At 58.1% G+C, this 24,779-nt stretch overlaps 1 protein-coding gene across 2 annotated transcripts; it reads left to right on the top strand.

Annotated features, from left to right (window-relative positions):
- Positions 1-775: 775 nt before the first annotated feature.
- Positions 776-23,291, top strand: EPHB3 (EPH receptor B3). 2 transcript variants are annotated; one of them, XM_049881312.1, is made up of 16 exons: positions 828-1,343; positions 10,143-10,207; positions 12,006-12,678; positions 14,918-15,073; positions 15,851-16,201; positions 16,380-16,504; positions 16,655-16,814; positions 16,898-17,006; positions 17,344-17,396; positions 19,463-19,585; positions 19,701-19,948; positions 20,594-20,809; positions 20,921-21,070; positions 21,160-21,353; positions 21,442-21,597; positions 21,697-23,291. In XM_049881312.1, the coding sequence occupies exons 1-16, from the start codon at positions 1,256-1,258 to the stop codon at positions 21,803-21,805; spliced, it is 2,976 nt and encodes a 991-aa protein (XP_049737269.1). In that variant the 5' UTR covers positions 828-1,255; the 3' UTR covers positions 21,806-23,291. The 2 variants fall into 2 exon arrangements, with proteins under 2 accessions (XP_049737261.1, XP_049737269.1); XM_049881304.1 differs by having other exon boundaries at positions 776-1,343; positions 20,594-21,070.
- Positions 23,292-24,779: the final 1,488 nt, after the last annotated feature.

Here is a 24,779-nt window from a genome sequence, read left to right as displayed (position 1 = left end):
CTCCTGCCCCCCGGTATTCATTTGAAATGTGTTTCTCTGCCAGGAACAGGTCCCCTCCTAAAACACACATCCTTCACCCACTACTCATTTTTCATATTTCAGCTTGAATGTCATCTCCTCAGGGCCAGATACAACCGTGCCCTTCTCATGTACTTCCACAACTCTTTGTTCTTCTTCTATAACAATACTTTTACACTTTACTGTGATGACTTAACACCTGCCTCGGCCACTAGACCAGCCCCAAGAGAACACAACGTCTGTCTTATCCATTGTAGCCCTGGCAGTTATTAGAGTCTTTGGCAAATTGTGGCCGTTCGAAAATATTTGCTGAATGAACAATTAAATATACGGTTGAATGAATGCATGAATGAGTGAATGAACGAGCAAGACGGCCCTGTTCGCAGGATACGCCGCGATGGGCGCTCCAAATAGTGCCCAAGCTCTGCGCTGGCCCAGGGTCTCAACGTTCCTGGAAAAAGACTGCCACGTGGGGGCGACCACGGGCACGTGCGAGCCACAGGGGGGCGCCTCCAGCTTGTTGTATTGGGTTGGCACCTCGGACTCAGGCTCGGTTACTAAGAGCCAATGGGCGGCAGGGGGCGGGGTTCTCCCTCTGATAGACAGCATGGCTCCGCCCAATCTAATTCATCTTTTCCCTGGCCCCGCCCACGGCAGGCCTGACGGAGGCACCGCCCACTGAACGCCGGCAGAGCGCTCTCCTGGCCCAACCAGCGCGCCTGGCAGTCTGTGAGTGGGCGGCCTGCCGCTGGGGGCGGGGTCTGGCGTTGACGGGCAGGCGCGCGACCCCGCCCCTCTCGCCCAGAGCGGCCGCGCCAGCGCTGGGCACAGCAGAAGTGAGTACGTGAGCGGCGCAGCAAGATCCCGGCTCCGACCCCGGACGGCGAGCGCACCCGGAGCCCCGGACCCGAGTAGGGCCCGCAGCCGGCCGCCGCAGGACTGTGCACCCGCACCACGACCACCTGCGCCCCCGCCCGGCCCGCCTCCCCGAGTCCTCCGGCGCGGAGCTCCGCGGACCCTCCTGGACCGGTCGGTCCAGATTCCCGCATCCCCGAGGACCTCTGAGGTTGGGGCGCCGCAGCTGCCCCGGAGCCACCCGCCCGGATCGCACCCCCAGTGGCCCGGACCTCCTGGGACCCGACGCGAACCTCGCCCGGAGCCCGCCGGCGGACCCTCCCCCGGCCACCCGCAGCCCCGCCGGCGCGGCCCGGCTCAGCTCCCCGAGCCCGGCCCCGCCATGGCCCGGCCGCCGGGGCTCCTGCCGCTGCTGGCTCGGCTGCTGCTGCCGCTGCTGCTGCTGCCCGCCGGCTGCCGGGCGCTGGAAGGTGAGCGGCGTCGAGGGGCGCGCCTGAGGGCCGGGGTGCCGGGGCCGCCCGAGCCGGTGGGGGGCCTGCGGTGCCGGTTGGCGCGGGCGGAGCGCACGTCGGAGGAGGCTGTCCGCTGCGCCCGCTCCGGGGCCGGAGGGTGGCTGGGGCGGGCACCCCCGGAGCCGCCCAGGAGGCTCCCCCTGGCTCCCAGGCCGGTGGCTCCCTGGCTGCGGGTCGCGGGCAGCTCGGTTCGGGGTGAGCGTCCCGGAAAGTCAGGGCTCTGCCGTGCGCTTTTGTGGGAGGACCCTGCACTCACCGCAGAGAAGCGGAGTCCTTGGCACCTCCCAGAGGCGAGCAAGTGTAGGCGACGCACGAGAAAAGTGGGGGTCTCCGAGGCTGCTGCGAGGCTGTCGCAGGTGGGGGCGACGCCGAACTCCCCAGGTCGGGGGGAGGCCGCTGGTTAGGAACCCGTTGGAGTTAACTGAGAGTGTTGAGTGCCTGCACCCTGCTTTGTCAGGGGATGGCTGCGGGGCTGGAGAGGCGGGGGCCGGTTATTGTTTATAGTTTACCAAGCGCCAAATAAACACGAGGTGCTGTGTGAGCGGGCAATACATCCAGCTCTGCTCCTCTTCAGGCTGACCCCCCGCCTTCCAGCGGAAGACCCCGAGTGCTCGGGTCTCCAGTGAAGCCCTGAAGTTGTAGGGCTCGCCCCAGGTAGCGCCGGAGCCCGACGCCTTAACGCTGTAACCGGAGGGAAAAGGCCGGCCTTCCCAGTGGGTCTATGAAACCTTCCCAGAGGGCCAAGGGGGTAACTTTAACTTCTAATGACTACCTGGGTGAACAGGCAGAGTGTTGCTGGCTCTTGTGGGGAAGCGCACACCATGCCACTTGCCCCAAGCCTGTGGGGGACAGAGGCCGACCCTGATCACCAACAATGGAGGAGCTCACACACCGGTTCCAAAAAATTTGTAGCCATTAAATGAGTGGGGGAAAAAACCTTCCTTGGGGGGGGAGGGGGAGGGAAGGAGATGCCACAGAAATTTGGAAGACATTGGAATATAGACAGTGTTTAGGCATCTTTAACAAACCTAGTCACTTTCTTAGTTTGGGAACAAAAAATTCAGTTCTGTGTAACTTGGTGTGCTCATCTGTTCACAACTGGTAAACTTGAAGGCTGGTGGAGACTGGAAGGAAAAATGAACACAGTTCAGAGAGAAAGTCAGGTTCTGCTTTCCGTTTTTCTCCAGGGGAAAAAAAGGTTCCTCTGACACCTCCCCCCACCCCCCGGCCTTGATCTGAGTCCACTGGTGCTGACAGATTGATTCACACGGGTGGACCCATGCAGATTCAGGCAGACACACCGAGGTCACACCCACACTTGCGCACACTTACGCACATTCACCCACATGTGTGATAGGATCGCAGGCGTGAGAAACCATTGTGAGGCTTTGTTGTTGAGTGCCTTAAGGGTGTGATCCAGGGAGCCTGTTCCCAGGTCTGTGCCTGTCTCGGTGCCTGGGAGAGGGACACAAGAGCATATGTGCTCACACACTCACGCGGCTGTATGTCACCTCTGTGTGCCAGGTCCCAGGGCCCTTGTGGAGTGCGGTGGGTGCTAGTGCTCAGAGTGGAGTTGGGGGTGTGGTTGGGTCAGGTAAGCAAGGGCTGCCTAGGGAGGCTCACCCCTTCTTCCGCCCTCCCTTCCATCCCTTCGTAACCCTTCCAGTCCTTCGAATCCTTCCAGCCCTTTCCAGGCTCCCAATCTGCCAGACCCCAGCTGGGAGGTGGTATCTAGGCCTTCACACCAAGGAGCTGAGGGGCTGACCAGGAGGCAAAGTTCAGATAAGCTGTGGCAGCCCAGGAGAGAGAGGGCAGAAGGGCCAGTGGCCTCCCTACCTTGACCCCTTTTGATGTGGAATGGGATCTAGGGCTTCTTTCTGGCTGGGGAAGGGGCTGGGAGAACTGGCCACTGTGGAGCTGCCCCTAGAAAGTAGAAATGCCCTCTGATTGGGCCTTTTAGCTTCTGGACTAGCAACACCAGCTCCTTCAAGTGTCCCATACCTCCAACCCCATGGTCTGCCATTTGTGTGAGTGAAAGAAAAAGAGAGATGCCCCATGCAAGGCACTGACCTGGGCCCATCCTCCAGTCTCCCTCCCTGTGAAATGGGGATAGTAATAGTACCAAGCTCATTGGTTGTTGTGAGGACTGGATCATGAATATGTGTAAAGTGCTTAGCACACAGTCATTGTCATTCAAGGATTAGCGATAATTGTTAATACCCAAGGGTCTGCTCCCTGGGGACCGAGAAGTGAAGGTGGGAGGCTGGTGTGTGCCCTTGTCCAGTCCAGCCGAGGGAAGTTAGAGGAAGCAATGATGGGGGAGGGAAAGGACAGGACACCTGGGGGACTGAACTCCCCAAGAGGTTGGTCTGAGGGCTGGGGGCAGAAGTTATCCCCTCTCTTTCTCTGTCTCGCTGCAGCTCCAGGGGGGGAAAGGATGGGAAGAGAGCAGGGTTAGGGTGCAGCTGTTCCCCGACTCCAGCCTGCAACTCGCTCCCCATTCTTGAGCTTGAAGGGCAGGATGGGTGGACTACGAGGGTCCTGGGCTGTGACCAGAGGTCAGGGCTATGTGGAGACCCTTGGCACTAAAGACCCGTTCAGCCCCCAAGTTTTATGGGTAGAGGTCTAGCCTTCCCCTCCGGCCTTTCATTTAGCTTTGCCAGAATTTGGTTTGCCCCTGGCCTAGGGCAGCATCTTGGCTCTCTGCATCTGGGGGCCATTACAGTTAGGCCTGGGGTGGCTGGAGAGGCCTGTGTATCCCCTCATGTACTCACTGGTTAGATGTTGTCTGGCACCTGATTTCTGTCCCTTGCTGCACACTTGGGGTTCACCAGGGCTCTGTACCCAAGGATCTCTTCAATTTTCCATGTGGATGGGGCTTGGACCTTGCTTATCCCCTGACTGAAGAAACCCCCTTCCTTGTCCTCTGATAGATTGAAACCTACCCCCTACACACACAGATTACCCTCAGATTTACCCACAGACACAGGGAGAGAGGGCCACCTTGTCATTCACTCTCCTTTTGAGTAATGTCCCTCAGCTCCCCCAAGCCACAAACCATCTCCCCTTCAGGACCATGGATGGATGGGGAAGTGGGGTCCAGTACTGTAAGTGGACCAGGAATGGGGCCCAAGGTGAGGAAGGGTGTCTGGACCGTGGGGCCTCTTATACCTGAGATAAGGTGGGGAGGTGCCTGCTGCAGACAGACCCTTTTGGAAAAAGAGAAACAGTCACCAGATCCTAAGCAGTGGTGGCCGGCACGTCCCCCTCCCAGTTAAAGTGAGTCGCCACAGCAGTGTTAATGACCCTTGAGGATAACAGAGAGAGTGGAACTCTTTCTCAGAGTCAGCGGCAATGACCACTGAGAGGGTGGTAGCTGAAAGGGGACCATGAGCCTGGGATTTCCGTGGCTTGCTAACTTGTTTGAGTCGTCTCTAGTGCCCCTCACCCCTCTGGCACATCCCTTTCTGTCTCGAGCTGGCACTTTGGAGCTGCCAAGGAGGGGCGGCAGCAGGCATTTGGGGGAACCGGTTTGCTTGTCACTGCCCTCCGTTTAGCCAGAGCTGCTGCCGCCGCCAACACAGTGACCTCTGCAGCAGCAAGCTAAAGCCGAAGCTGCCATAGGCAAGGCCTCTGCCACCCAGCCTTACACTAATTAAACAGCACGAAGAGGCTGAATCACCAGGCCTGCATAGTTTGAAAATTGTAGTCCTGCCTGTTGTGCTGAGTCAAACTGGTTTGTCGGGATGGGGAAGCTGCGGGGTGGGGGGCGGGTGAAGGCTGGGGCTGGGTACAGCTGGGCACCTGATGGGTGGGAGAGACCCCCTGTCCCAAGGCCAGGCCCTGGGCAGGGTCTCCCCATTGCCTTCTGCCCTCAGACCCTGGCCTGACTGACTGTGGCCAGAGCCCCGGGGAAGGGCTCGTGTCAGTCCATCTGTCCAGCTGTCTGGCTGGCTGGCAGGGCTAGTATGGGGTGGGGGGCATGTGTGAGCACTGAGGCATTTGGGCTCCCTGCCCTGTGCATCCGCCTCCCTTCTCCTCCCTTTCAGGTTTATTTTGTTATAAATCCCCAGGATCTGAGGGGAAGAATGAAAAACAAAATGTGTTCTCTGTTCTGAGGTGCTCCCTCCTCCTTCTCAGACATGGGGGCCAGGGGAGGAGGCCCTACGTGAGGGCCTTGGGAGGCGGACCCTCCAGTTTCCATGGCAGGGTCCCCCCAAAATCCCTGTCTGCTTGGGCTGACCACCCGAGTGGGCAGACTGGTACACAAATATACACATTGACACATGCGGAGAGGCGGGGGGTGGGGGAAGACTGGGGAGCCAGATCGCTTGGGTTGGTGGGCTGAGGTAGGGACCCCATGGTGGGGGGACCAGCTGCACGGGTGCACAGAGTTTTCTCCCTCTCTTCACAGGCAGTGCCTCCAGGGTGTCCTCCAGCCCCTGCCTACTCCCCTGGCCCAGCCCTGGAGTGTGGCCTTTCCTGCCACCTCAGAGTCCCTGGTCACGATGACACCTTGCTCCCAGGGCAAGGTGTTGCCGTGGGGTCTGGCAGCTCCATGAAGCTGTGTGGCCCTTCGCTAGGGCAGGTGCAGGTTCACACCTGGTGCCCCTGCACCAGGGCAGCCCAGTGAAGTCCTCAGACATGGGCCAGGGTGCCCAGGATGTTCTCACACTCGTATGTGGAAGAGTCATGCCCAAAGCGTCTGGGGCCTCATCTCTTCCGGATGCTCCCCCCTCCCCAAGGGCTTATGGGCCCTTGAGACAGTGCCATTGTGCTGGCAAGGAGGTGGCCTGCTGTTTGGGCAGGGGCTGTACCTGGGAGGCCGCACCCAGCCACACCCAGAATCATCTTCGTGCTCTTGCTCAGCCCCAGCCTTGTGACCTGACAGCTCCTGCCTGAGCCAGGTGACAGGAGGTCGGTCTGGGGCTTGCTCCCTGCTGGATGCCCCTCCGTCCTTCCCTGTGTCCCTGCCCAGGGCTGTCCAACACCTCTACTTCTTTGCAAGAGTGGCCTGTGTGGCTGCCCTGCCTGAGCAAGGGGCACCTCACAGGTGGGGGCGGGAAGGTGACCAGGGAGCATGGAGGGGCTAATTGAGGCACCTTGCCTTCTCCCAGTGGAGCCCTGGTGGCTGTTAACCAAAAGGTCGGCAGTTCGAATCCACCAGCTGCTTCCTGGGAACCCTCTGGGACAGTTCTAGTTCTACTCTGTCCTATAGGGTCGCTATGAGTTGGAATTGACTTGATAGCAATGGGTTTGGTTTTATTATTATTATTATTATTTGCCTTCTCCCAAATCTACCTCGACCTTACTTGAAGACTCATCCTATAGAGAGAACATGCCTACAGAGTGTGTGTGTGTATGTGTTGCATGTGTGGGCAGGGTACACCCTGAGGCTTTCCACAAATTCTTGCTATGGATACTTATACTGTGTCTTCATGCTCCTGTGGGGGCCGTGGTATGTCACGGCGCAGCTGGGTACCTGTATGTGTGTGCCTGGTACGTGACTGTGTAAGAGCATGTCCCTGAGTCTATACAAGGGAAAGCGGTGCTTATGTTTGCACTTGACTACACTCAAGACTGTGACTTGTGGCTGGCAATTGTATGTGCAATTGAGTGTGTAAGCAGAAAGAACTGTTGAGTGTATTTGCCCTCTGTGTATGCACGGAGCTCAGGAAATCTGCGCATATGAAAAGAAGACTGTAAGAGTGAGCTTTGTCTAAGGGAAGCCAAATCTGCGTGTAAAAAAGACTCACTGTGTATGAATGTCTAGGGAAGACTAATCTGTTTGTACCATATGCATCCGTGTATCTAAGAAAGACAGGCTGGGGCTGTTATGAAGCCTATGTGTGTTTGCAGGCGGCTGCGGCTTTGTGTGTTTTTTGTCTGCCATATGTGTTGACTTGTTGGTTTGGCCCCAGAGGTGGGGAATGAGCCCAGCCACTGAGAGAGAACTGGGTGCTGGGTGTGTATCTGTGTGTGCACACACAGGCAAGAGCCACCCAGCTGCTGCCACGTGGCTGCTCTGTGCCCCGTGGAAACCTGAAAGGGGCGTTGCTTCATTCACTTGTGAGCATTGAAGCCTGAGCCCCAGAAAGACCAAGGCCCAGCACCCACTTCTCAGCTGGCTTTGGGAGGCTGTTGGGGTTCCTGCCTGAGGAGCCTGTGTCTGGAGGGAGGGTGGCCTGCCTCCTCTCTGGTCTCCCTCCAGCAGCCACATGGTGGGGCTGAGGATGGGGTGCAGTAGACAGCTGGGGGAATTTGGCGATAGCTCACTCCTTCCTCTTTTGTCCTGTCCCCCATATCCTTTGCCCCTGCATGTGTATGCCACACACAGAGCAGAGAAAAGTGGGCTCAGCTGGAACATTTCCGTGACCCCCTGCTGCACCTCACATCCTTCTCTGCCCAGACAAGAGGCTGGAGGTGGCACCCAGGGGTCTGAGTCCGTCCTTGCTTTTCCTCTTGTACCTGGGCAGGCTGAAGGGCGTAGACCCCTCCTCTCCCCCTAGAGAAGCGGGGAAACGGAGAGCAAGCCCCCCTCCCCACCAGAGTGACGGGAGTCCTTCCTCAGGCACACATGACTCGAAATCCAAGTCCTCTCCTCATTAATGGGAAAAATGTGCCGAGATTGAGCGATGGCCAAGGCTGAGCGATGGCCAAGGGCCGATCCCCTCCCTCTCTCACTCCCCAGAAATTAAACAGAAATGAAGAGCCTCCCCCACCGCGCCCGCCTGCCCGCCTCTCCACCCTCCTCTCTCTCCCTCCTCCAAGCCAGCGAGCGAGCGCAGGGCTTGTTTTAAACTGTGGAGGAATCTGGCTGGAGGGGGAGGGGGGCTGAATATTTGGGTTTAAACAGTTCCAGATGGGTTTGGCACAGGCTGAGCAGAAGGAAGTGAGGGCGCGGGAGGAGGGAGGCGGTGCGCGCAGCGCTGGGAGCCCTCTCCTGCTCCGGCCGGCGGGCGGGCAGACAAGCAGGCGGACTGGCCGGCCGGCGCGGGAGGGGGCGCGCTTGGCTCCGGTGGATCCCAGGGACACGAATACTCTGGCTGCTGGCTGGGGAAGAGGCCACTTGGCAACCTCCCTCTCTGTCTCTGTCTCCTTGGGCCTCCTTGTCTCTCCATCTCGCTGTCTTTTGTAGCCCGCCGCCGGCCATCCCGGCTGTCGGGTCCCAGCCAGCCTGCGCACACCTCTCTCCATCTCTGGGCCCGCCCACCCGTCCGCCTCCCGGAGGCCCCTGCCCAGCCCCGCCTCTCTACCGCCCTTCTCTGGGCCCTCTTCTGCCCGTCTCGCCTTCCCTACCCAGTATCTGTCTGTCTGTCTGTGTCCCCGGGTGCCGGCCGGCCACCGACCAGGCTGGGATAGCTCATCCTCCAGCCAGGTCCTCCAGGGACCAGGCTCTGCAGCAGGAGGAGGAGCTAGAAGCGCACCCCCAGCAGCGCAGGGCTGATGCACGGGCCTTCTGCCTCACATCCGCACGGGCTACAGCTGCCGAGTCCACGCGCTGGGCTCCCCACCTTCCTCTGCTCAGACCCAGACTCCAGGAAACCAGTGATGGCGGCACACCCGGAGCCTGTGGGATCTGGTCTTTCCACTCCTCCACCCCCAGCCCGCCCCGCTGTTGCTGTAGGGACCCTGCCTCCTTCCAGCGCAGAGCTGCTGGCTGCCCTGTCCCAAGCAGCAGGAAAGGAGTCGGCACCTCTCTTCTCTCTTTCCTGCTTGAGGTCTGAGCTTGGGGTCAGTGCAGACTTCCAGGGGGCGGAGTTGGCCAGTGAGAGCCCAGAACCAGGTTCCTAGGGGAGCTGGTTTATGTGAGAAACCCCAGTTGGCCCCTTCTTGTGCCTCAGCAAGGGGAAATGGAACGCAGGATTAGTGCTGTGACAAAGCCCTGGTCCTCTGTGCACAGAGAAATGCTTCTAAACCTTGATTTAGGGTTTGGATGAAGGCTTCCTGGAGCAGGTGACAGCTTGGTGGGGACTTAAAGGATACAGAGGTTTTCCAGGCTCTTTGTGTCCCCAGTTTACAGAGGGGCCCCTGGAAATCAGAGGCCCTGGTTCAGGGGTTAGATTTTGGAGTCAGATAGACCTGAATGTGAACTACTCTTCAACCCATCAACCCAAGTCCTAGCTGTTAACATATGTGCTTTATCTGGCCCTCAGTTTTCTCACCTGTGACAGGGATATACTAGCAGTACCTTCTTTCAAGGATTGCAATAAGAACTGGACTAGCTCTCCAGGAGCCGGTGCTGGGTCTTGGTGGTTCCCACACCACCCCCAAAAGGCATTCCTGCCCAATCCCTCTTGGGTGGTTGAATGGGAGGTGAGAGTGGAGGCTGGCTCTGGCTAACGGGCTTCCCCCCTTCCCCAGGGCAGTGTGTGGGGCTGGGCCTTTGTGCTGGGAATGGAGTCAGGGGAGGCCAGGCAGCAGGGTCTGAAGCCCACAGCCCTTTGTTCCAGGATAAAGGCCCTGCTGGCCCCTTTGTGTGGAGATTAGCAGAGCCTGTAGGTGTGTGAACCCGCCCCAGCTCCTGCCTCATTAACCCAGGCCTGGGGTCAGCGGCAGACACCCACCCCCAGCCGGCCTGACCTGACATCTCTAGGGCTGGCTGAGGGCCTCCTCCATGGTGGGGAGCTGCGGGCTTCTGGGTTTGGGGGAGTGGGCGATGGTGGGAACCGGCCTCCTGCATCCTTGCTTTCCTGGGTAGCCTCCTCTCCCCATCCTGAACTTCGTCCCTGAGCTTTTCCTTCTCTGTTCCTCCAGAGACCCTCATGGACACGAAATGGGTGACATCTGAGTTGGCGTGGACTTCTCATCCAGAAAGTGGGGTAAGACTTCCCCACTATCTCCTGAGCAAGGGTTGCCAACTGGGCCACTCCCCCCTCCCCGCATCAGCCCCTCCTCACCTCACCAGGGCCTGTTGCCCTCACCTCCTTTGACATTTCCTGTCCTTAGCACCTGTCACCTTCCTTCTTGCCTGCTTCTCTGTGGGTGTTTTTGTTTCTCTTCTGGCTGCCTGTACCCACCCACCCCCATACACATATACCATCTCTGTCCCGTTCTTCCTCTGCTCACCTCTCAGCCTGTCTTCACCTGTACCTGTTCCCTCCTGGAACAGCCCTTCATGTGTCTGACCTGACCATCTCCCTCCACCTTGGGTCCCTGTAATGAGCACTGGCTTGGGAATCAGGAAACATTGGTTCCAGATCTCCAACTTGTTGTATGACCTTGAGGAAGTCATGTTACTTCTCTGAGCCTCCATTTCTTGACCATTAAATATCTGTAGTCCTGACATGGCTGAAATATTCTAGTTAGTGCCTTGGATCGCTTCCATGCCTGGACTGAGGTCTAGAGAAAACGCTGGGGCAGGATGGCACAGCTGTCACCAGGCCTGACCATGTGGCCTTGGTCAAGTCTCTGCCTTCTGTGAGCCTTAACTTCCTCATCTCTAGAATGCAGAAAACAAAAGCACCTCCTCATGGAGCTGTTGTGAAGAATAAGTGTGATGGTAATAGCGATACCAACCCATTGCTGTCGAGTCGATTTCAACTCACAGCAACTCCATAGGACAGAGTAGAAACTGGCCCATAGGGTTTCCAAGGAGCGGCTGGTGGATTCCAACTGCCAACCTTTTGGTTAGCATCTGAACTCTTAACCACTGAACTGTCAGGGCTCCAGTAGCAGTGATAGCCAGTATTTATCAAATGCTTGCTGTGTTAGGTGCCTTTACATAACGTATATTGAAGGATTTAATTCTGCACAGCCTCATTTCATTCTGATCAGCCCCATTTTACAGAGGAAGAACCTGAGGCATAAAGATAATAGATATTGAAAGATAATAGATATTGTAGCTAATACTCATACAGCACTTGCCACGTGCCCAGCCCAACTCTACATGCTTTGCTCATTCATGTAAAGTCATTTATTCCTTCCTTATCTCTACGTGGCTGGTATCATTTTTACTCCCATGTTACAGATGGGGAAACGGAGACACAGGGAGGTTAACAGACTTACACTGAAAGCAGAGAGCTGGGATTCGAACTCACATAGTCTCACTCCGGAGCTCTGGTGGCACAGTGGTTAAGGGCTCAGGCTGCTAATCAAGAGGTCAGCAGTTTGAATCCACCAGCTGCTCCTTGGAAGCCCTATGGAGCAGTTCTACCCTGTCCTGTTGTTGTTGTTGTTAGGTGCTGTCGAGTTGGTTCCGACTCATAGCAATCCTGTGCACAACAAAACGAAACACTGCCTGGTCCTGCACCATCCTCACAATCGTTGTTATGCTTGAGCTCATTGTTGTAGCCACTGTATCAGTCCACCTTGTTAAGGGTCTTTCTCTTTTCCCCTGACCCTGTCCTTTGCCAAGCATGATGTGCTTCTCCAGGGACTGATCCCTCTGACAACATGTCCAAAGTATGTAAGATGCAGTCTTGCCATCCTTGCTTCTAAGGAGCATTCTGGTTGCTATGGGGTCGCTAGGAGGACTCTGTGAGTCGGAGTCAACTTGACAATAACTGGCTACTCTCACTCCAGAGTCTGTGTGTGAAGTAAACAGTAGATCCAGGCACGTGGTAAGCTCTTGGCATATGTTGGTGCTCACTCCATCTTTCTTGCTTGGCCCATGTGCAGTGGGAAGAGGTGAGTGGTTATGACGAGGCCATGAACCCCATCCGCACGTACCAGGTGTGTAATGTGCGGGAATCCAGCCAGAACAACTGGCTCCGCACAGGGTTCATCTGGCGGCGGGATGTGCAGCGTGTCTACGTGGAGCTCAAGTTCACCGTGCGTGATTGCAACAGCATCCCCAACATCCCTGGCTCCTGCAAGGAGACCTTCAACCTCTTCTACTACGAGGCCGACAGCGATGTGGCCTCAGCCTCCTCCCCCTTCTGGATGGAAAACCCCTACGTGAAGGTGGACACCATCGCGCCCGACGAGAGCTTCTCACGCCTCGATGCCGGCCGCGTCAACACCAAGGTGCGAAGCTTCGGGCCGCTCTCCAAGGCTGGCTTCTACCTGGCCTTCCAGGACCAGGGCGCCTGCATGTCGCTCATCTCTGTGCGTGCCTTCTACAAGAAATGCGCATCCACCATCGCAGGCTTCGCGCTCTTCCCTGAGACCCTCACTGGGGCTGAGCCCACCTCGCTGGTCATTGCCCCCGGCACCTGCGTCCCTAATGCTGTGGAGGTGTCAGTGCCCCTCAAGCTCTACTGCAACGGCGATGGGGAGTGGATGGTGCCCGTGGGCGCCTGCACCTGTGCTACCGGCCACGAGCCAGCTGCCAAGGAGACCCAGTGCCGCCGTGAGTGGGAACTGGCCTGGGGAAGGTGGGAGGGGAGGGTCTGGGCCACAGCCACTTGTTCGCCCCTCCCCACCACCAGACAAGGAGGCCTGGCCTCAGGTCTAGGGTGGAGGGAGGAAATGGAGGACTGAGTATCAGGTGCAGAGAATGGGAGGTGGGAGATGAGACAGAGGAAGTGACACAGAAGATAATAAGAGAAAAATGAAATTAGAGAGGAGAGACGTGGAAGATCCTTGACAAGCAGGCACCTGCGGAACCTGGTCAAGGACCCAGGAGGCTGGCAGAGATGTCCTCTTTGTGCCATGCAAGCGCACACTTTATCCCAGGAGTACTAGATGGATCCCAGGGCTGTGGGCACCTCTTGGCCCTCTTACCTTGGATCTCACCTGCTCCTTGAAGCAGTATACATACTTCAGGGCCCAGTCCTGAAGTCCTGGCTCTGCCGCTTAACCCCTGCGTGACCTTTGGGCAATGACTTAACTCTTTGGACCTCAGGTTCCTCACTTGTAAAATGGGGACGATAATGGTGATTACTTTGTAGGGTTGTAGTGAGGCTTAAGTGAGTCGATACACCTGGCACAGGGCAAGCACAGGGGCCATGTCAGTGTTCACCATGGATTTTAGTAGCCCTGGGATGCATGGAGGACAAAGATGATTTTGTCTTTATTTGATACATGAGGAGGTTAGGTGACTTGCCTCTGGTGCTTTACCAAGACTCATAATAAGACCTTACATAGTATTAGACTTTCTAGTTATAAAACCCAGTCACCTAGGATTCTCTCCTGGGAGCCTCACCACAGCCTTGTAAGGTAGATTACAGTTATCTCCTCTATCTTGCCAATAAGGAAACTGAGGCTCGGAGAGGCTCAGTACTCAAGGCCACATAGCTAGGACGTGTTACAGTGGAACCTTGTCAGGTGCTCTGCCTTGAGAGGAGATGCTGAGGGCTTTGTCCTCTGATTCTCTTCCCTGGGGCAGGTAGCCTATTGCTCTGAGGAATACAAGAAGGAGCGAGGGGGCTGGGCAGCCTCAACCTGGCTGTGAGGCACAGTGTGGTTGTGGGAAGGTGAACAGTGCCTTGCCCGGCCCCTCTCCTCTTCTCTATGGGAACCTGCCTAAGACTTCCTCTTTCTGAGTGGAGAATGGCAGTGGGGGTGATGAGCCTGACAGCCTGGAGAGGGGCTAACACTCCCCAGGTCCCTGGCAGGAAATGCATGCTGGTTCCCATAGCAACCAGGCTGGCCTGGCCTCTGCCCCCTCCCCCACTGGTTCAAAAGAACTAAGATAGAGTATCCCCGTAGTGGGGGCAGGATATTGAAGCCCAGAGAGGGCACACCCCCAGCTCTGGGTTCCACACTCTGGGTGACCCCCACTCCAGGGGTAGTCATGTATGGGTAGGTTGGCCATCTGCTTTATTTGTCCAGGACAGTTCAGATTTATGCCCACTGTCTTGTGCCCCCTTCACTTTCAACATATTCCTGTTTGAATAACAGATTTTATGGCCACCCTAGAAAAGGGGAATCTACAGAACCCACGTCCGGGCCAGTGGAGATGGCAGGACAAGACATGGGGGAAGGGTGTCAGGCACTGAGCACCAGGCTAGCTGTGGGGCCTCTGAACTCTGGGTGACCCCAGCCTTCCTGCCTGCTTCCTTCCCTCCTTTTCTCACCCCTCCTAAGCCCCCACCCCTGCCCAAGAGCAGAATGGAGCCACCTGCCCTGCTCCTTGTGGGTGAGAGTAAGGTTGGTTGGGAATCTCTGGGCTCCGCGTCCTGGCCGTTTCGGAGGTGCCCTTGAGGGTCCCCTTGAGGGTCCCCAGGAATGATTTTCCTAGTGCTGCAGGGAGGGGTGGGGGTGACCTAGCCGAGTGCAGGGTACTGCCAGCCTGCTGGTGGTCTCTCTCCTACCCCCTTCTCTTTCTCCCGCTCCCTCATCCTTGCCTCAACAAGCCCAGGCTGTCCAGGTGATGGGGCTGACGTCTTCCTCTGGGAGGCCCTAGGGTGAGGGTGGGGGGGGCCAGGGTGGGGAGGAATCTGCTGATGTGGGGATTCCATGGGGCAAAAGAGCCTTTTGAGGCGGCCACTGGAGTTGGGCAACCCTAGCATTGCCCCCACAGTCTAGAAGGTGGAGGGGCCCAGAACTAGGCTGGGGAAGGGCCAGATTCTCACGGAGGCATGGAGGATCAGTGTCCACAGGGCTGGGAGGGGAGGTGACACCCGGCATCTTCTTCTCCCCCGCAGCCTGTCCCCCTGGGAGCTACAAGGCGAAGCAGGGGGAGGGACCCTGCCTCCCCTGCCCACCCAACAGCCGCACCACCTCGCCAGCTGCTGGCATCTGTACTTGTCACAATAACTTCTACCGTGCGGACTCGGACTCTGCAGACAGTGCCTGTACCAGTGAGTCAACGCATGACCTCATGCCACCCCACTCCAGGCCTGCCCACAGGGGGCTGCCTGGGATGGCCAAGACAGTCGCTATAAAATCCTCATTTTCCAGATGGGGAAACTCAGGCTTAGAGAGGTTAGATACTGTGTTCAAGATGGCACAGCTAAGAAGTGACTACCCCTGAGCCAGAACCTGGGTTAGCTGGCTCATCCCTTGCACCAACATTTAAGAAGCTCCTACTAGCCACTAGCCAGGCATGAGGGACCAGCTGGGGTCTTGTAGCTCAGTGCTCCTTCCTTTGTATAGAATGCTGTCCTCTTGGCCCACCCCTCACCATGGAGGGGCCTCACATCCCCGGGGCAGCCTAGCATCCCACTTTCTCCCACTCTGGCCTTTTCATGCCAGGCATTGCGCCAGGTGCTGGGGATGTGGAGGAGAATGAGATACAGTCATTATCCTGAAGGAGTCACAGCCTGGTGGGGAAACAGATGTGAAAACTGATAATGACCATATAACATGAGAAGTACTGAGCTAGAGGGATGCCCAGGAACGGTGTTATGGGAGCGCAGAGGATGGGAAAAGGTTGAACCAAGGAAGGCTTCCAAGAGGAGGTGACATCTGAAGTCGACCTTGAAGGCTAAGTGGGAGTTTATCAGGTGACAAAGTCTAGAAAAAGAGTTCTGCTTGTCAAAGCAGAAGCAAAGGTGAGGAGGGAGGGAGCGGCCTGGGGGGTGCAGGAGCCTTAGGTCCCCCCAGCTCACTGCTCTCTCCCTCCACCTTCCCTGCAGCGGTGCCATCTCCCCCCCGGGGAGTGATCTCCAATGTGAACGAGACCTCGCTGATCCTCGAGTGGAGTGAGCCTCGGGATCTGGGTGGCCGAGACGATCTCCTATACAACGTCATCTGCAAGAAGTGCCAGGGGGTCCCTGGGGCCGGGGGGGCCTCAACCTGCTCACGCTGCGATGACAACGTGGAGTTTGTGCCTCGGCAGCTGGGCCTGACAGAGCGCCGGGTCCACATCAGCCATCTGCTGGCGCATACCCGCTACACCTTCGAGGTGCAGGCAGTCAACGGTGTCTCGGGCAAGAGCCCCCTGCCCCCTCGCTATGCAGCTGTGAATATCACCACCAACCAGGCTGGTGAGGAGGGGCCCAGGAGGGCGGGGCCTGGGTCATCTCACCCTGGACAGAGCTGGAGGTTGTCCGCGGCAGCTTCTCTAGGCCTGCCGAGGGACCACCCAGGGTCCCATGGGAACTGGGCCCTCTGGAAGGGCGTCAGGGCCTGAGGAGCCCCTGGTGAGCCTCTGCTCTTCCCCAGCCCCGTCTGAAGTGCCCACACTACATCTGCACAGCAGCTCAGGCAGCAGCCTGACCCTGTCCTGGGCGCCCCCAGAGCGGCCCAACGGAGTCATTCTGGACTACGAGATGAAGTACTTTGAGAAGGTCAGCACCTTGAGTGGCAGGAGGTGGCCTTGGGCTGAGCTGGGGCAAGAAGATTTCCTGCTGAGGGGGCCGTGGGGCAGGCCTGGGTGTGGGCAGGGTCTGAGTGGCCTCAGAGCCACTGAGGATGCCTCCTTCCTCCTGGCATTGCAGAGTGAAGGTATCGCCTCCACAGTGACCAGCCAGAAGAACTCGGTGCAGTTGGACGGGCTGCGGCCGGATGCCCGCTACGTGGTCCAGGTCCGGGCCCGCACGGTGGCGGGTTATGGGCAGTACAGCCACCCAGCCGAGTTTGAGACCACAAGCGAGAGAGGTACAGAGCACCCTCCCCGTTCCCATCCCTGCCCCTGCCCGTACTTAGCATCCCTCCCCTCACCCCGTCACTCTTGTCTCCAGGCTCTGGTGCCCAGCAGCTCCAGGAGCAGCTGCCCCTCATTGTAGGCTCGGCCATGGCTGGACTTGTCTTCCTGGGGGCTGTCGTGGTCATCGCCGTCATCTGCCTCAGGTACTCCCAGTCCCAAGGTCGCTCCTGCGGCTGACTAGAGCTTCCCTTTAGTGTCCCAGAGTCCTTAGGCCCCCCTCAAACTCAGAGCCTCCCTGGACCCCATCTGTCCTTGCTGAACAGCCAGGTCCTATCATCTTGTCCCCCATTGCTTGCATCAACTGGAGGGTCCCCTCAGGGACCAAGCCCACTGAGACCCTTTCCCAAAGCCCCACTGGCTGCTACAGCGACCAACTGTGGGACCACACCATGCCCTGTGCTTACTTTGCCCCCTGGATCCCCGGAGAGAGCCGGAGGACTTGTGACTTGTCTCAGGCCTCCCTTCTGCCCGCCCTCCTAGGAAACAGCGGCGCAGCTCTGATTCGGAGTATACGGAGAAGCTGCAGCAGTACAGTGAGTTTGTCTCCTCATCCCAGCCTCCCAAAGCTCCTCAGGGCCCTGCAGGTGTCTGAGACATCCTCTTCCCTGCCTGGATCTTCATTCCTTGAGAGTTTATCCTGGAGCTCCTTCCTGCTTCTAATCATGAGCCATTTCCTGAGCCCCTCCTCACTCCAGGTGCTCTGAGTCCCCCCTCACTCCAGGTACTCTGAGTTCCCCCTCACTCCAGGTACTCTGAGCCCTTCTTCACTCCAGTACTCTGAGCCCCCTCCTTACTCCAGGTGCTCTGAGCCCCCTCCTCACTCCAGATACTCTGAGCCCCTCCTCACTCCAGGTACTCTGAACCCCTCCTCATTGCAGGTACTCTGAGCCCCTCCTCACTCCAGGTACTCTCATCCCTTCCTCACTCCAGGTACTCTGACCCCTCCTCACTCCAGGTACTCTGAGCCCCTTCTCCAAGTACTGAGTCCCTCCTCACTCCAAGTACTCTGAGCACCATCTCACTCCAGGTACTCTGAGCCCTTCCTCACTTCAGGTACTCTGAGCCCTTCCTCACTCCAGGTACTCTGACCCCTCCTCACTCCAGCTACTCCGAGCCCCTTCTCACTACAGGTACTCTGACCCTTCCTCACTCCAGGTGCTCTGAGCTCCCTTCTCACTCCTGGTACTCCGAGCACCTCCTCACTCCAGGTACTCTGAGCCCCTCCTCACTCTAGGTACTCTGAGCCCTTCCTCACTCCAGGTACTCTGATCCTTTCCTCACTTCAGGTACTCTAAGCTCTTCCTCACTCCAGGTACTCCGACCCCTCCTCACTCCAGGTGCTCTGAGCTCCCTCCTCACTCCAGGTACTCTGGGTTCCTCCTCACTCCAGTACTCTGAGCCCTTCTTCACTCCAGGTACTCTGAGCCCTTCCTCACTCCAGTACTCTGAGCCCCTCCTCACTCCAGGTACTCAGTCCCTTCCTCACTCCAGGTACTCCGACCCCTCCTCACTCCAGGTACTCTGAGCCCCTCCTCACTCCATGTACTCTGAACCCCTCCTCACTCCAGGTACTCCGACCCCTCCTCCCTCCAGATTACTCTGAGCCCCTCCTCCCTCCAGGTACTCTGAGCCCCTCCTCCCTCCAGGTACTCTGAGCTCCTCCTCAATCCAGGTACTCTGCTGCTAGCTCCAGAGATGAATGAGACGTGACCCCTGCCCCCAAAGGCAGTTAATTCTCTAGGAAAGACCAGATACATGTACACAGGAAACAATTAGAGAGCAATTAAGTGTTAAGCCGCGTCTTCCTGTTATGAAGGGCAGTGAGAGTTCAGAGAAGAGGAAGGCTTCCTGGAGGAGGTGGACTTGTGCTAAGCTGGGCCAGGCAGGATGAACAGAGCTTAGAGAGGTGGGGGAGAGGATTCCTGGCTAGCCGAGCCACTGGGAAGTAGTGGGTGGGATGACAAGGGTGCCCGGCTGTGGGGGCAGTGAGAAGATTGGTTTGACGGGGGCTTGGAGGCAAGGCTGGCTAGTTGCAGCCAGTCCCTGGAGGGTCGTGAAAGGCAAGCAGAGGAGTTTGGACTTGAATCCACCATAGGTAATAGGAAAAGCTTTCAAGCTGGGGAGTAATACAATGAAAGTATTGTTTTAGGAAGACAGCGGTATGCAGGACGGATTGGTGGGAAAAGCGGCCAGGGGCAGGCAGCCCAGCCTGGAGGCTATTGCAATAGTCTGAGTGTTGAAGGTCTGAATAAGGTCAGGGGCAGTGGGAACAGCCAGGGTGGGGGAGGTGGGATGTATCTGAGAGAGGTTTGATGGGAAAAGGTGAGGGAGAAGGAAGAATAAGAGCCGAATCCTAGGTTTCTAGCCTTTATGGTCACTAGGTGTTCTCACCTTGGTGGGGAAGGTAGGGCATTATCAGAGAGGAACACACAGCCAGCTTGCTGGGAGGTTGCTGGATGTGCTCCCACTGGGGAGAGATTCTTGGGGCGGGCGGGGAGGTAGTAGTGTCCCAGAGTCTGAGTGTGAGGCTTGAGGAGTCCCCTCACCGTTCCTGGCCTGAAGGTCTGCCCCACTCTTACACCCCCTCTTCTGCCTCTAGTCACTCCTGGAATGAAAGTCTATATTGACCCTTTTACATACGAGGACCCTAATGAGGCTGTGCGGGAGTTTGCCAAGGAGATTGACGTGTCATGCGTCAAGATTGAGGAGGTGATTGGAGCTGGTGAGTCTCCTGGGACACAGTGGGAGTGAGAGGCCTGGGGCTCTCTGGGGGAGGGCTGAGGCAGGCTGGGTACAGGGGCGATACCCAGAAATAGCTTATGTCCTGCGCCTTGCAGGAGAGTTTGGGGAAGTGTGCCGGGGTCGGCTGAAACAGCCTGGCCGCCGGGAGGTGTTTGTGGCCATCAAGACGCTGAAAGTGGGGTACACTGAGAGGCAGCGGCGGGACTTCCTGAGTGAGGCCTCCATCATGGGTCAGTTCGACCACCCCAACATCATCCGGCTGGAGGGCGTGGTCACCAAAAGCCGGCCAGTGATGATCCTCACTGAGTTCATGGAGAACTGTGCTCTGGACTCCTTCCTCCGGGTAAGAGCCAGCCCCAACCACTAACCCTCCGCCAGAGAGTGGGGTCGGGCCAGCCACCACCCCGACGAGTCGTATCGACCCTATCCAAGTCCACGAATGTTTACTGAGGTGGCCTGGTCTAGGGAAATAGCCAGCCCTTCAGAGCCAGAGTTCACTTCCTGACTCTGCCCCTTCCTGCCTGTGCAACCTCAGGCAAGTTACTTAACCTCTCTGAATCTCAGCTGCCTTGATGTGAAATGGGAGTGGTAGGAGCTAATGGGTCCTCATGAGGATGAATCGTGATGTTGTATACAAAATAGAGCCCTGGTGGCATGGTGGTTACTAGCTCAGCTCCTAACCAAAGGGCTGGCATTTCGAATCCACCAGCTGCTTCTTGGAAACCCCATGGAGTAATTCTGCCCTGTTCTACAGGCTCACTATGAGTCGGAATTGACTGAACAGCAGTGGGTTTGGTTTTGGTTATACAACATGCCTGGCTCATAGTAGGGCAGCTTACTTACTCAGTAGACCCTGGACATGGTCGCAGGGATAGATAAGGCATGGTCTCTGCCCTCTGTCTCTGAGGAGAAGGTGAGCAGGCAGGCCATGGCAGGCACTGGGCCAGGAGGGAGAGGATGGGCCCATGAGCCTGCTCGTTGCCTACAGCTCAACGACGGGCAGTTTACGGTCATCCAGCTGGTGGGCATGTTGAGGGGCATTGCTGCCGGCATGAAGTACCTCTCTGAGATGAACTACGTGCACCGCGACCTGGCTGCACGCAACATCCTCGTCAACAGCAATCTGGTCTGCAAAGTCTCCGACTTCGGCCTCTCCCGCTTCCTGGAGGATGACCCCTCTGACCCCACCTACACCAGCTCCCTGGTACAAGATGTAGCCGGGAGGGAGACTGGGGGTGGGACCAGCCAGGCCGGGGCTTTGGGCTGGGGACCAGCCCCGAGTCACAGGGTGAAGGGAGTGTGCCCCCCACACCAGGGCGGGAAGATCCCCATTCGCTGGACTGCCCCAGAGGCCATAGCCTATCGGAAGTTCACTTCTGCTAGCGATGTCTGGAGCTACGGGATTGTCATGTGGGAAGTCATGAGCTACGGAGAGAGGCCGTACTGGGACATGAGCAACCAGGACGTGAGTGACGCCAAGGCAGAGCACTCGGTGGGTGGGAGCTGGCTGGGGAGCCAAGTGGTGGCTTACTGTGGTCCCCTTCCCTCGACCAGGTCATCAACGCTGTGGAGCAGGATTACCGGCTGCCCCCTCCCATGGACTGCCCCACAGCGCTGCACCAGCTCATGCTGGACTGCTGGGTACGGGACCGGAACCTTCGGCCCAAATTCTCCCAGATTGTCAACACCCTGGACAAGCTCATCCGCAATGCCGCCAGCCTCAAGGTCATCGCCAATGCCCAGTCTGGGTCAGTACTTCTGTCTGTCCTCCCTCCCTGCTCTGGAGCTGCTTCCTTTGCTCTCAGGACTCACCAGGTCCCTCTGTCCCCCCCACAGCATGTCACAGCCCCTCCTGGACCGCACGGTCCCAGATTACACAACCTTCACAACAGTGGGCGACTGGCTGGACGCCATCAAAATGGGGCGGTACAAAGACAGCTTCATCAGCGCTGGGTTCGCGTCCTTTGACCTGGTGGCCCAGATGACCGCAGAGTGAGTGTGCCTTAGGGTAAGGGTGTGGGCTGTGGCCTGGGGCCAGAGGATTGGGGCATAAGGAGAAGGGACTGACCTTGCCCTTGGTCCCTCATGCAGAGACCTGCTCCGGATCGGGGTCACCTTGGCAGGCCACCAGAAGAAGATCCTCAGCAGTATCCAGGATATGCGGCTGCAGATGAACCAGACGCTGCCTGTGCAGGTCTGACACCTGACTGCCACGGTGGGTGCCCCCCAAGGACTGCACAGAGAGTGACCAGCCGGCTGGACTTTTGGCCTTTTGGATGCCTGACTTTAGGCTGTGGCCAGAAGATGGAAGTTTGGGGAGAGCCCCAACTGGGACTTCTCCAGGCTTGTGCTCCCTCCCTAGGAAGTGTGCTCCAGACCTCTTCATATTGAAGATGGATTAGGAGAGGGGGTGATGACCCCTCCCCAGACATTTTGGGGCCCAGGTCTTTCTGCTTTCCAACGGGGGAATCCCCACAACCTCAGACTTGGCTATGCTTCAATGCTGGAGGTCCTGGCGGGGTCAGTGTGGGGGCGGGGTAAGCCTGGGCTCTACAGGGCCCAGCCCTGCCTGGGGTCTGGCCTCCCCCCAGGTAGGCAGAAAGCAGTCCGTCCCTCAGGAACTGGAGGAGGAGACTCCAGGAATGAGGAAATGTGACACCCCTACCCCAAAGCCAGCTGGCAGCTCCAGTTTGCACAGGGACTGTTGTTCTGGGGGCTGAGGGCCCTGCCCCACCCCCGCCCTTGGTGCTGTCATAAACAGGGCAGGCAGGGGCAGGCGACGAGTAGCCCCTTGCCCCCAGAGACTCTCAGAGCCAGAGATCGGATGTGTATGTATGCGTGTGTGTATGCGCGTGTGTGTAAGTGTGCACGCACTGGCCTGCACAGAGTGTGGGTGAGGCGTGTGAAAGCTTGGCCCTGTGCCTTGCAGTGGGGCAGCTGGGCCGTTAGCGGAATAAAGGCAATAAGATGATTCTCTGACCCCTTCTCATTCTGCCTCCCAAGGCAGGACTTTCTGATACCTCAGGTTCATGATCTTGGGCCCATCCACCCTTCAGAACAGAGACCAAATCCAGGCTAGGCAGGTTCAACTTACCTTTTGTGCTTTGGCATCATTTCTTGGAGCATCTAACAAGCTTCTCAGAAGTGGGGCAGTCACAAGGCAGAACCAACTAGCCCAGAGTGCCTTCCTTCTACACCCGGGCCTGGGGGATGGGTGGGGGGTGCAGACACTTAAACCTCCCAACAGACAGTCCTTTCATGCCCATTGTCTGTGAGAGGAGAGGGGCTCTGTCAGTTTCCAGGGTCACGTGGCCAGGGACAAAGGGGATAAGAGCCCACTAGTGTTGAGATGTGTTCAGTGGGGAGGCCAGCCCCTTCCACCATGCCCCAGCCCGTGAGAGTGGCTACTCTGTGAGCGCTTACTATGCTCCAGGCACTGGGCTAAACACTCCATTTATACTCAGATCTTACTTAATCTCACAGCAACCCAGCCAGAGAAGGAAGTATTTTTATCTCATTTTTACAGAGGAGGTAAGGGAGAGGGGTTAAGTAACTTACCCCAAGTCCCTGAGCCAGTATGTGAGGCCCGGGGCTGGGATTCCCACCGACACTGCCTGCACACTGGAAAGATTGGGAGGATAAATAACCGGGGAGAGGGTTAGGAAAACAGCTTCTGGAAATGTCAAAGGAGGAAGCGTGGGGGAGTGGCTCGGGGCGGTTTGGACGCAGGAAGGGGGGCGTTGTGAGGGGGACGCAGGTGCAGTTGGAATTCAAGTGTCAAGAGGGCTCTTGAGCTGTAAACCTTCGCAGGGCAGGGAACAGGTTTCCCAGGTATCTGCGCATCGTTAGCTGGGGGGTCGCTGGGCGGGACCCGTCGGGGTGCGGCCGTGAACTTTTGCTACATGGACCTCGAGGTGGTCCCTTGCATCTGCCGGGCGTTTCCAGCCAGGGCAGAACTTCGTAGGGGTATTCTGAAGAATGGGGTGGGAGGGGGTAACCTGGGGTTGGCGGGATCTGAGGTCCAGGAAGCACGGGGAAGTGATTTCGGGTGCAGGGGCCGAGGCCCAGTGAGGCTGAGCCGGGGGCCGGGGGCCGCGGGCGCGGCGCAGGCTCCGGAGGCCGCCCCCACCCTCCGCGGCGCCCTCTCCTTAATATCTCCTCCACCGAGCCGAGGGCGCGCTGCAGGAGCGGGGCCCGGGTAGGGGGATGGGGACCCAGGCGCGGCCGCCCTTCTCTGCCGGCTGGGGGCGCGGGGGCGACAGTGCGCGGGCCGAGGTCTCCCTGGCCCAGACGCCCGAGCTGTTAACAGCCCGAGGTGCGGCGGGCGGTCGGGGACAGGCGGGGTGCCGGGTGGTGTCCTACGCGCCCAGAGCCACATTCCCGGCTGAGGGCTCAGATAAAGGGTCGGGGGGGCGGGGAGCGCTCCAAGCTACTCAGGTGATCGCTTCCTGCTCCTAGGGCTCAGGGCTGGAGGAGGGGGTGACCCGCTCACCGTCCTGTCCTATCGCTGACCATTTTAAGGAGAGTCTGGGCCAAGTCGCTGGGGTGGGGGCTCTGCCGGAAGAGGTGAGACATCGCCCCCTACTGGGTCCGCGGGAGGGCGGGATTGTGGGCGTTGAGCACCCAGGAAGGAGCAAGGGCCTGGGGGGCCGCACAATGAGGGGGGCACTTGGTGTGTGCACCCCAGGCCGAGAATCTCCAGGGATGTCTTGAGCCCCCAAATCCGGAGTGCATAAGGTACTTGGATGTGCCTTGTGCAGACCACCACACATACCCCCTCCAAGTGTGTCAAGAGATCCTGGCTCCCACTTCCTACCTAAAGCTCTCCTGCTGCTCACCCTCCGCACCGCTCCCCCCGCCCCCCGCCCCGCCATACAGCAGATAGGGGCATGCTACACTTACCCAAGCCACACCCACACCGTACCCCCGCCCCCCCAAACCACCTCCTTTAGGCAGGCTCACATCTTTTCAGTCCCAAGACCCTCCCTGGTCCCACCTCCCAGCCCATATACCCTCAGGGCTTTCTATGACTGAGATCAGGTGAGCCAAGAGAAGCCAGGAAGGAAGGAGAGAAGCCTTTCCAGATGGCACCTCCCTTCAGTACATTGTGGGGTAGTAGGGGGGCTGGCTGACCTAGCTAACCTGTGTCTCATTTGAAAGGCCTAGGATGAGTC

Source organism: Elephas maximus, chromosome 1, assembly GCF_024166365.1.
Source record: "Elephas maximus indicus isolate mEleMax1 chromosome 1, mEleMax1 primary haplotype, whole genome shotgun sequence".
Lineage (NCBI taxonomy): Eukaryota > Metazoa > Chordata > Mammalia > Proboscidea > Elephantidae > Elephas > Elephas maximus.
Note: the sequence above shows the minus strand (reverse complement) of the source record. Positions and strands in the feature narration are given on the sequence as shown.